Consider the following 12,000-nt stretch of genomic DNA (forward strand, 5'->3'; position numbering starts at 1 on the left):
TCCATCATTATGAGAAATCTTCAAGGTGAGTAGCAAGGTAGACTAACCATCTTGGCGTCAAATTCAAGCACTTGATTGGGTCCAAATTCAGAGATTATCTTATCCTGTGCTTGGCATATTTCACAAGGACAGATTTGTCAGCCAAACTGGAGATGTGGACATGATAATGAGCAATTTCTTTAAAGTCACAGTATCTGAATGGAGGTCGCCTTGGCATTGACAAGGGAAACAGGAGGATCTCAGTTTGTACAAAGGTTAAAATCTTTTATTAAGTCTCAAGAGTTTTCTGGATTAAATCCTCCATGTCTTGCTTCATTCTGTATACACATTCTTCTGTGTCTACTCATCCATCTCCCCTCAAGTCCTTGAGGGCAGAGACTGTATTACTCATCTTTGTATCCACAGTTCCCAACACTCTGCCTGACATATAGCAGATACTTTATAATATTTGTGGAATGAACAAATGCTTGCCCAGAGGACACAGGAAAAAATCAAATGCATCAGCTCATGCTGTATCGAACATTACATGGCCCTCTCGGTGCTCTCCGACAACACCATGGTCAAGTGGAGCACACACACTTTGGTTTCCCTGACTGACCAACCAGGCAGTAATTGAGGCTGCACCTAGATAAGAGCATTAAGAATGAGGCACCACTAAGCCAACGGACCGGGGTCTGATAATGCTGGATCGTTGTTTAAATTGAATGTAAAACTTCAAACTTTTAGAATGCAGTGTCACATGCGTGTGTTTTGGTGGATTAAGGCAGTATGTTTTCTGCAACAAGTCAGGCTGAATAGCTCTGATTCAATATGCTCACATGGGTTTCTGGGACTTTTAGAGAGATAACCGTCTGCAAAATGGCCGGTAATCATTGATTTAAAATATATGAACTCCTTGGATTTCCTGCCAGAAGATTCCTTCATCCAGAGTCCAAGATGCACTGACTTTCCCTTGGGGCAGGGGTAGGGAGGAAACTCACAGGAAGACTGGTTTGCTCTCCTGGCACCCAGTGTCCTCTCCAGTCTAAGGCACCAATGATCAGGTCAGATCAGCTCTGTGAACCATCTTAAGATGGATGGGGCATCATGTAGTATTGCCTTAAAGTGTACTTTCCTCTGCCTCAAGTCTTAGAGGACTTTGGTTGTCTCTAATGTGTGAGTGTGTGTGTGAGAGAGAGAGAGAGAGTCAGAGAGAGACAGAGAGAGAGCGAGACAGACAGAGAGGGGAAGACAGACCAGATGACCTCTCAGGTCCCTTCTAGATCTAAAATTTTAAGACAATTGTTCTGAAAGTACTAACAAACAATGAATGGCCAGCTTTGGAATTTGTGACTAGCAGTATTCAAAACATATTCATGATTGCAGGAAATAAGGCAGAGGACCCTAAAGGGAGATAAAAAACCAAAAAGGTAAATGTGAGTGAAATAATATATCAACTTCAAATCATTAGCAAGGTAATACCACTGAAATCAACTAGTCTATACAGTGTCTCCAAGATGGTTAGTTAGAAAGTAAGGCTGTTTCACTACTTAAAATAGCAAAGACTTGGAACCAACCCAAATGCCCATCAATAAAAGACTGGATAAAAAAAAATGTAGCACATATACACCATGGAATACTATACAGTCATAAAAAGGAATGAGTTCATGTCCTTTTCAGGGACATGGATGAAGCTGGAAGCCATCATTCTCAGCAAACTAACACAGGAACAGAAAACCAAATACCCCAAGTTCTCACTCATAAGTGGGAGATGAACAATGAGAACACATGGCCACAGGGAAGGGAATATCACACACCTGGGCCTGTCACGGGGGTGAGGGGAAAGGGGAGGGAGAGCATTAGGACAAATACCTAATGCCTGTGGGGCTTAAAAACTAGATGACAGGTTGATAGGTGCAGCAAACCACCATGGCACATGTATACCTATCTAATAAACCTGCATGTTCTACACATGTATCCCAGAACTAAAAACAAAACCAAAAAACCAAAAAAACAAAAAAACGCTGTTTGCCACAAGAGGCACCTCAAAAGGACAAAAATGTGGTCCCAAACACCCCTGGTTCCCATTCATATGAATTAATTTTTCTTAACTTCTCATTAATCTGTTCATATTTTCAGTTTATACTGTCCCTTTGACAGTTCTCTTCCTTATTGTATTTCCTGCAGTCTTCTCTCCTCCCTATGTACCCAGTGCAGGTGCCTACCAACAAGTGTTTCAGCCTCCAGTCTGTCATTTGAATTCATCCTGAATATTGCATTAATGACTCCTCCTAAGTCATCATTATGATTGGGTCACCCTGCCCCCAGCTGAAAGCATTCTTCAATGATTCCTTGGTGCACAAGGGATTCAGTCAAAACTCAAAAGCCTGGCGGTTAAATCCTCACCAATCTGGCACCTAGACAAGAAGTTAAGATCCACATCATCTGAACTTCTCCCCAGTTCCTGTGTGCATCCATGATTCACTCCTAGAAGCTTCACCCTGACCCATGCCATCTCTCTTCTGTGGAGCATTCCCCCACCTTCCCTCTCCTCTGAATGTCTCAGTTCTACACACTCTCCAAAGCCCAAGTCAAATCCCTCTTTCAGCCTTCCCAGCCATTAGCTATCCTTTGGTCTTCTGAGATTCTACCACGCTTCTTTACCATTTGACAGAATACTCCCTATTTTGGTAATTAACTTTCATGGGCATAAGTTTTATTGCCTCAGCTAGATTGTTATCTCCTCAAGGTCAAGGACTTTATCCTTCTTTAAAAAATTTCCTAAAGTGCCTAGCACAATGCTCCCCATGGCAGATGCTCAGTAAATAATGAGAATAAGTGAATGATAACTTTTTTTTTTTGAGACAGAGTTTTGCTCTTGGTGCCCAGGCTGGAGTGCAATGGTGCCATCTCAGCCCACTGCGACCTCTGTCTCCTGGGTTCAAGCGATTCTCCTGCCTCAGCCTCCCTAGTAGCTGACATTACAGGCATCCACCAACACACCCGGCTAATTTTTTGTATTTTTAGTAGAGACGGGGTTTCACCACGTTGGCCAGGCTGGTCTCAAACTCCCGACCTCCGGTGATCCACCCCCCTCGGCCTCCCAAAGTGCTGGGATTACAGGTGTGAGCCACCGCCCCCAGCTGATAACAAACATTTATGAACCACTTCTTTTTATCTGAAATTATTTTGTCTGAAAACATCTTCAAACTTCAGGACTTTCTCTCTGACTTCATAATGCTATGAGTGAGTCTCAGTTTTTTAAATAATGTAATTTTCAAGGGTGTCCACTGCTGATTATAATAGAGGGTCTCAGAGACAGATCCTGGCAAACAATACCCTCTTGTAGCATTTAATATGATTGAGTCACTTACAATTAGACAAGAAAGCATTACATTCTAGAAATTGTCTCTTCCCACTGTGATTGAAAAGGAAAAACTGACTTCAGGGATACTAAATCAAAAGCGTATACACATAAATCATAGATAACTCACATGCCGGCATGGGTATGGCCTTACTATGTGCTATTTGGCCTCACCACTCCAACTGTGATCTGGGGACAAGCAAAATCCATACTGTTTGGGAGTTTGTTAGAGGCAGAGTATCAGGCTCCACCTCAAACTTACTGAATGAAAATTATTCCTTTTAACAAAAGCCCTGGGTGATTTGAAAAGCACTGGACAAATCCAAAATGAGCAAAAGTGACTGTACAGAGTAATTTTTCTTTTTCTTTTCTGAGACAGGGTCTCACTCTGGCTCCAGACTGGGGTGCAGTGATCACGACTCACTGCAGCCTTGACTTCTCAGGCTCAAACAGTCCTCCCACCTTAGTCTCCTAAGCAGCTGGGACCACAGGTGTGCACCACAACGCCCGGCTAACTTTTTGATTTTTTGTTGTTGTTGTTGTTGTTGAGATGGGCGTCTCCCTATGTTGCCCAGGCTGGTCTCCTACACCTGGGCTCAAGCAATCTTCCCCCACTGGCCTCCAAAAGTGCTGGGATTAGAGGTGTGAGCCACCATGCCTGGCCTGTACAGGCGGAAATTTTTTTATGTAGGTTCCGGTGAGTACAGGATTTTTATCCTTTCAAAACAGCCTATACCAGTGGTTCAGCACAGATCGTTGGGCCCTATCCCCAGGGTTTCTGGTTCAGTAGTCTAGGGTGGGAGCCGAGAATCTGCATTTCTAACAAACTTCCAGGTGATATCCACGGTGCTGGCCTAGGAACCACACCACAGGCTTATACCATTAAAAACAACAGGCCTCATATTTTGGTAATTTTGCTCCAAGTGCACTTCCAATAGAAGAGAGAATACCGAGCTAGTAAAACGGAAAAGAAAAAGAAGCAGCAGCAAAATGTTTCATTTATGTTACAAGAAGGTAGCTGTTAACACTCCTTTGTACACAGTGGGGTAAAAATAGCTGAAGGAATTACTATAGCAACAGCTATAACATCCTCAGAGACTTTCTCTCCTGGCATTATTCATAAAGCGAGATCCATCTTACACAAATTCTATTTCAACTTTGAGACTTATCACAAACAATAAACATGGGAAACTTATACCATTCATTAAATACTATGAGATAAAACACAACTTTAAGATGGATTTGAAAAATGACTCTCTGAGGCCTGAATTTGGATTTGGTCCAGCAATTGAACAACAACAACAAAAAGTAAGTATCTATATGGCTGTGAAACAACAAGAAAAGGAGAGCTGAGAAATGTTGAGAATACTTATTATAAAATTTTTAATTTTTTTAAAAAAATCCCAAAATAGCTTCTTTTAAAACAAAGACTTTCCAAATTATAAATAAAAGAATATATAAAAACCAAAGAGCTCCACCTAGAGTTTGAAAGAAGGGTTATTACTTGTACACACAAATAATAAAGCACTATTTACCCCATTGTATCTATATTCTTTTCATTATTGCTAAAAATATGCATTCTTACAAAATCTTTACAAAAAGGATAACTTTTTAAAGTGTGTAATACTGTTCATGTAAAAGAGAACTGACTTTTTCATAATGTCTGTAACCTATTTTTCTTCTAAAAATTTGGCAGTTATATTTGTCACTGTGAATGATTATCTTCAGGCAAATCATTAAAAAGTTAGGATAGAACATATATACCTACTATGTAGCCACAAAAGTTTTTAAAATAATTAAAAAATGAAAAAGTTGGGATAGTGTTTAAGGCATTCATGGAGATGACAGCTTATGAAATTGTTTCAAGGACCCAGTTCTTACCTGAGCTTGCTATATGCCCTTGAGTAACTCCTCTTTGAATCCTGAGTTTTCCCATCAACAGGGGTTAGATAAGACCAATGGTTCTCAGACCTGGCTGCTCATTGGAGACACTTGAGATCATTGGAAATAATTTGATGCACGGGTCCCAGCCCCCAAGATCATGATTTAGTTGTTCTGCTGTGTGGAGTAGGAGGTGTGGGCAATTTAGTTGCCTTGTAAAAGCTCCCCAGGTGATTCTAATATGCAGATTGGCTATACCAGATTGGATGATCTCCAAGCTGTCTTTCACCCTTAAGCACCTATTGTTCTAGTTCAGTGGCTTTGAAGCTTTCATGTGGATCACAGTCACCTGGAGGGCTTGTGAACTCACACTGCTGGAACTTACCCCGGGCTTCGGATTCAGCAGGCTCAACGTGGACCCCAAGAATTTACATTTCTAACAAGGTGCCAGGTAATGCTGATGCTACTGATCCAAGGTCCTACTTTGAGATCATTGTTCTAGATTATTTTAAAATTACATTTTCCAATCTTCCAAATTATTCTTACTCTCCTTGATGAAACCACAGTATGATATGGTTAATTAATCTCCTTGATTCCAATCTCCCTTCTTCCAGTTCTTAGCCCATACTTTCAACACAGTTAGTAACCTAACCCACAAATACTATTGTGTCACTCCCTGGCCTGAAACTTTTCAACGACTCCTCATTGCTGACAGAAGGACAAATTCACATGACATGCAGAGCTTTTCAGTTTCCAGTAGTCTGTCATCTGCCTATGTTCCAGTCACATGTTCCCAAAAACACAGAGAAGGCTCTTTCAGCTCAATGCCTTTGTATCTGACATTCTCTTCTCCTGAAAGGTCCTTATTCCACATTCTCTTTCTGACATACTTGTCACCATTCACTCCATGTGCCAGGTACCGTGCAAGGCACTGGGAATTCAAAGAAGAAAAGGACAGACAATCCCTGCCTTTAGGGAGCTTACAGTCTTGAGAAGTGTAGACGGCATTGTTGAATGGCAAACACAACACTAGTCTTAATACCTCTCCCCCTTCTCCCTTTCGTCCTTATGAGTGGCTGAAAAAGCTAATTACTGCCAGGGATGGACAATAGCACATACATAGAAGTGTGCTGCCAGTTTCTGGGAAAGAATTTGCTTTCCAGATAAAAAAGGAAAGACCTAGAGCTATCCCTTCCCCCAGCCTTGAGTGTGGGTGCACTTGAAGCTGGGACAGCCATCTTACAACCATGAGGAAAAGGACAAGAGAATCCTACAGACACGATCCTGACACTGAAGATCAGCTCAACAAGCACCAGTGGCCACTGACCTCCAGTCCCCTATATATTTGAGAATAAACCACCATTTGTCAAGCCACTTGTTTATCAGTTTTCTGTTACAGCTGAAAGCATTCTCTTGGGGTGGAGGTGGGGAATAACCCGCAAGTCGTCCTTTCACAGCAGCTGTGCTAAGTGATGTCAGGAAGCAGAGCACACAGTGAGGGGCTACAACACAGCGAGTGGGGAATGAAAGACTGGGGAGCAATCAGCAAGGCGTGGAGACAAGAAGGAAGCATCCATTTCAGGCAGAGGAAAGAACTTCTGCAAAAGTCCTCAGGGAGGAAGAGCACTTGTGGCAGAGGACAGAAAAGCCTGCGAGTTGAATAGTGACAGAGGAAGCCAGAAGGAGAGGCAAGGCCTGTCCTGCTCCCCAAGGCAAGAGGAGCACTCCTCCCACTGTGCTGCCCCAGAGCTTCATTCCCAAACTCTACCCCTGTCCTTCCACCCTGTGCTAATTTACCTGCCTACCTCCTTCACCCCAGTTAGACTGGACTTTTCACAACCCCTTTAATCATCTTATGCCCCTTAGCACCTAGCAGAGGGACGTCGAAATACACATAATAAACATTTACTGAATGAAAACATTATCAGGATAAAATACTTTTAACTATTCAAAAGTATCCTCGCTGGGTGCGGTGGCTCATGCCTGTAATCTCAGGACTTTTGGAGGCCGAGGCAGGTGGATTGCTTGAGCCCAGGAGTTCAAGACCAGCCTGTGCAACATAGTCAGACCCTATCTCATTTAAAAAAAAAAAACAAAAAACCTTCCTAAAAAGTCATAATCCAATATGAGGACTGACTTATGAATATTTTTGAAGCCCAGTTCTGCAACTGAGTTCCACCACCACCCAGGTATGCCACCTTCACGTGACAATGAGATGCTTGCTCTAGAAACTTATTGGAGTTAAAACAGGTGATCTCAGGCAATATTTACGGATTTTTGATGATTTTTTTTTTTTTTAAAGCCCAGGGAGCTTGACTTTAGCAGCCCAGTCAAAAGTACCTGCCACAGATGAAGGTCCAACCAGGAGTGGTTTTACAGTAGTAAACCTATAATACATGGTTTTATAGTAGTAAGCCTATACCATATAGAGAGACTATATATACAACTATGTATATACAGAGTTACAACCTGACTCTGAAGAATATCAAACCAAATGTTTAGTTAGCTGACCCTTGCCCCAAAAAAGAGGAAGAGAAATAGAAACTTGCATTATGCATCAAAATATTAGCCAAATTTGTTTTCAAACGGTAGGTTTATGGGTGATTTTACTTAATTTCCATTTCTTAATATTTTATAATTGGCTTGATTCCCTTAAATTACTTAAATCAATACAATTTTTTTACTTACAAAAGCACAGAGTAGAGCAAAACTTCCTCAGCATGAGGCCTTAATTTACTCAGTATTTTTTGAAAAACATTTCATAATTTTTATAATTAAAAGTGAATCCAAAGTTTAAATTTAAATTGCAGACAGCCTTTGACCCATATCCCGGAATCAACACTTCAAAAATATGGGGAATAGCACATACCTCACGTCAGTGGCATGGAGCGGGAGGGAAATAAGGCACAGTATTTTCTTGGTTAGAATTGCTGGTGCATGGTGGTAATCAAAAGCACACCATGCTGGGTGCAGTGGCTCACGCCTGTCATCCCAGTGCTTTGAGAGGTCAAGGCTGGAGGATTGCTTGAAACCAGGAGTTCGACAACAGGCTGGGCAACACAGTGAGACCCCATGTCTATAAAAATAAAATAAGGGCAAAAAGAGGAAAAAAATAAGAAAAGCAGGCCGGGCACGGTGGCTCATGCCTGTAATCCCAGCACTTTGGAAGGCTGAGGCGGGTGGATCATCCGAGGTTAGGAATTCGCGACCAGGCTGGCCAACACAGAGAAACCTTGTCTCTACTAAAAATACAAAAAAAAAAAAAAAAATTAGCTGGGCGTGGTTGTGGGCACCTGCAATACCAGCTACTTGGGAGGCTGAGGCCGGAGAATTGCTTGAACCTGGGAGGCAGAGGTTGCAGTGAATGGAGATCGTGCCATTGCACTCCAGCCTGGGCGATGGAGCAAGTCTCCGTCTCAAAAACATAATAATAATAATAAAAGAGGCCGGGCGCGGTGGCTCACGCTTGTAATCCCAGCACTTTGGGAGGCCGAGGCGGGCGGATCACGAGGTCAGGAGATCGAGACCACGGTGAAACCCCGTCTCTACTAAAAATACAAAAAAAAATTAGCCGGGCGCGGTGGCGGGCGCCTGTAGTCCCAGCTACTCGGAGAGGCTGAGGCAGGAGAATGGCGTGAACCCGGGAGGCGGAGCTTGCAGTGAGCCGAGATTGCGCCACTGCACTCTAGCCTGGGCGACAGAGCGAGACTCCGTCTCAAAAAAAAAAAAAAATAATAATAATAATAATAATAATAATAATAATAAAAGAAAGAAAAGTAGGCCAACTTTTAGTTGGTTTTCCTGTTGTTCTCAAATTCCCTATATACAATGTGCTCATAATGCCTGTACCAGGCAGATGATCCCACTACCTGCACTGGTGCATGGCTGTTTGCTGTTCCTTCTGCACAGAAAGCTCTTCCCAGACCCTCTGCACTGGCAGCCTCCTCTTCACCATGCATCTCTTAGCTTAGAAGTCACCTCCATGGAAAGCCCTTCCCTGATTATCCCATCTAGAATTGGAAAACCACCACTCTCTTCTACAAGATATTATTTATTTCCTTCATGGCACTTACCACTATTTGAAAATATCTTGTTTATTGTTTATTTATTGTGGGTCTTCCCACACAAGAAATTAAACCTTATTTCTTGGTCACTGCTGAATTCTAGTACCTAAAACAGTGCCTGGCATATATAAAAGGTATCAAATATACAATTGTTTAATAAATGAAAAAGATATACATATTATGTATACAAGTATACTCACTGCAACGAGATTCATAATAGCAAAAAACTGCAGAAAGCTGAATGCCCAGTAATAGATGAATGATTAAATAAATTATAATTTGTCTATAAATCAGAATATTCTGCAGTGATTTAAAAGAACACTTACTGCCATCAAAAGATATCCACAATATACAATACCATGAAATTTTTTTTAAGTTGCAGAATAATATGTGTGGCATGATCCCATCTTCACAAATGACAGAGACAAATGTAACTACATGGGAATGTATGGGTTTTTTAAAATAATAAAGGATTATATTACATGTATTTTCAATATATATACATGTTACATGCATAGGAAAAAATGTATAGGACTATGGTATTAAGAGGACAGAAAGAACTTACATCTTTTACTCCACATAAATCTACATCATTTAAATTTTAAGACAACCATGTAAATCTTGTGTAAATTTTTTTTAAAAATCACATTTATTTTGTACTGGTAAACTAAAATAGATTTCAAGTTTTTGGAAAATTGAGATACCTTTTTAAAAAATATTTATTTAAAATATTTCATGCTCAGACCAGGCACAGTGGGTCATGCCTGTAAATCCCAGCACTTTGGGAGGCCGAGGCGGGTGGATCACCTGAGGTCAGGAGTTCAAGACCAGCCTAGCCAACATGGTGAAACCACATTTCTACTAACACTACAAAAATTAGCCAGGCATGGGTGGCGGGTGCCTGTAATCCCAACTACTTGGGAGGCTGAGGCAGGAAGAATTGCTTGAACCCGGGAGGTGGAGGTTGCAGTGAGCTGAGATCATACCACTGCACTATAGCCTGGATGACAGAGTGAGATTCCACCTCAAAAAATAAAAATGAATAAATAAATAAGAAAATGAAAATATTTCATGCTCATATACACTATGGAATACTATGCAGCCATAAAAAGAAATGAACTCATGTCCTTTGCAGGGACGTGGATGGACCTGGAAGCCATTATCCTCAGCAAACTAACACAGGAACAGAAAACCAAACACTGCATGTTCTCACTTAGAAGTGGGAGCTGAATAATGAGAACACATGAACACAGGGAGGGGAACAACACACACTGGGGCTTGTCGGGGAGCAGGGGAGGGAGAGCATCAGGATAAATAGCTAATGCATGCAGGGCTTAATACCTAGGTGATAGGTTGATAGGTGCAGCAAACCACCATGGCACACGTTTACCTATGTAACAAACCTGCATGTTCTGCACATGTATCCTGGAACTTAAATAAACAATATATATATTTCATGCTAAAGTTTTTATATTGTAGGTAAACTTTAAGATTACGTAAAAAATAAACAAAATAAGCAAATATTGAACTGGAACTACACTTTAGACCAAATGGACCTAACAGACATATGTAGAATTTTCCATCCAACAGCAACAGAATACAAATTCTTCTCAAGAGCACATGGATTTCTCTAGGTCAGGTACCAAAAACAGTGCCTGGCATATATAAAAGGTATCAAATATATAATTGTTTTATAAATGAAAAATATATACATTTATTATATATGTTAGGCCACAAAACTAGTCTGGACAAATTTAAGAGAAGTGAAATAATTTCAAGTATCTTCTCTGATCATAATGCTATGAAACTAAGACTCAAAACATATGAAGAAATGCTCATCATCACTGGCCATCAGAGAAATGCAAATCAAAACCACAGTGAGATACCATCTCACACCAGTTAGAATGGCCATCATTAAAAAATCAGGAAACAACAGGTGCTGGAGAGGATGTGGAGAAATAGGAACACTTTTACACTGTTGGTGGGACTGTAAACTAGTTCAACCATTGTGGAAGTCAGTGTGGCGATTCCTCAGGGATCTAGAACTAGAAATACCATTTGACCCAGCCATCCCATTACTGGGTATATACCCAAAGGACTATAAATCATGCTGCTATAAAGACACATGCACACGTATGTTTATTGCGGCACTATTCACAATAGCAAAGAGTTGGAACCAACCCAAATGTCCAACAACGATAGACTGGATTAAGAAAATGTGGCACATATACACCATGGAATACTATGCAGCCATAAAAAATGATGAGTTCGCGTCCTTTGTAGGGACATGGATGAAACTGGAAAACATCATTCTCAGTAAACTATCGCAAGGACAAAAAACCAAACACCGCATGTTCTCACTCATAGGTGGGAATTGAACAATGAGAACTCATGGACACAGGAAGGGGAACATCACACTCCGGGGACTGTTGTGGGATGGGGGGAGGGGGGAGGGACAGCATTAGGAGATACACCTAATGCTAAATGACGAGTTAATGGGTGCAGGAAATCAACATGGCACATGGATACATATGTAACAAACCTGCACAATGTGCACATGTACCCTAAAACCCTAAAGTATGATAAAAAAAAAAAAAAATAACAGGAGAAATCTTGGAAAATTCACAAATATGTGGAAATTAACATGTTACTAAACAACCAATGAGTCAAAGAAGAAATCAAAAGGGAAATTTAAAAAATATCTTGAGACAA

The 12,000-nt window shown here is 41.0% G+C and overlaps 1 protein-coding gene across 10 annotated transcripts in view; it reads right to left on the reverse strand.

Moving 5' to 3' along the window:
- The window catches only part of ACYP2 (acylphosphatase 2), a 330,224-nt gene that overhangs the window by 140,871 nt on the left and 177,353 nt on the right, over positions 1-12,000 (reverse strand). For 7 of the 10 annotated variants that reach the window (XM_055240446.2, XM_063618042.1, XM_055240447.2 and 4 more), the window contains one exon: positions 8,094-8,300. The exons of the other annotated variants lie outside the window; for them this stretch is intronic. In XM_055240446.2, coding sequence (XP_055096421.1) covers positions 8,094-8,300 — 207 coding nt within the window. The remainder of the gene's footprint in view (positions 1-8,093; positions 8,301-12,000) is intronic. 10 annotated transcript variants of the gene reach the window in all.

The sequence above is a fragment of the Symphalangus syndactylus genome, chromosome 14 (assembly GCF_028878055.3).
Source record: "Symphalangus syndactylus isolate Jambi chromosome 14, NHGRI_mSymSyn1-v2.1_pri, whole genome shotgun sequence".
Classification (NCBI taxonomy): Eukaryota; Metazoa; Chordata; class Mammalia; order Primates; family Hylobatidae; genus Symphalangus; species Symphalangus syndactylus.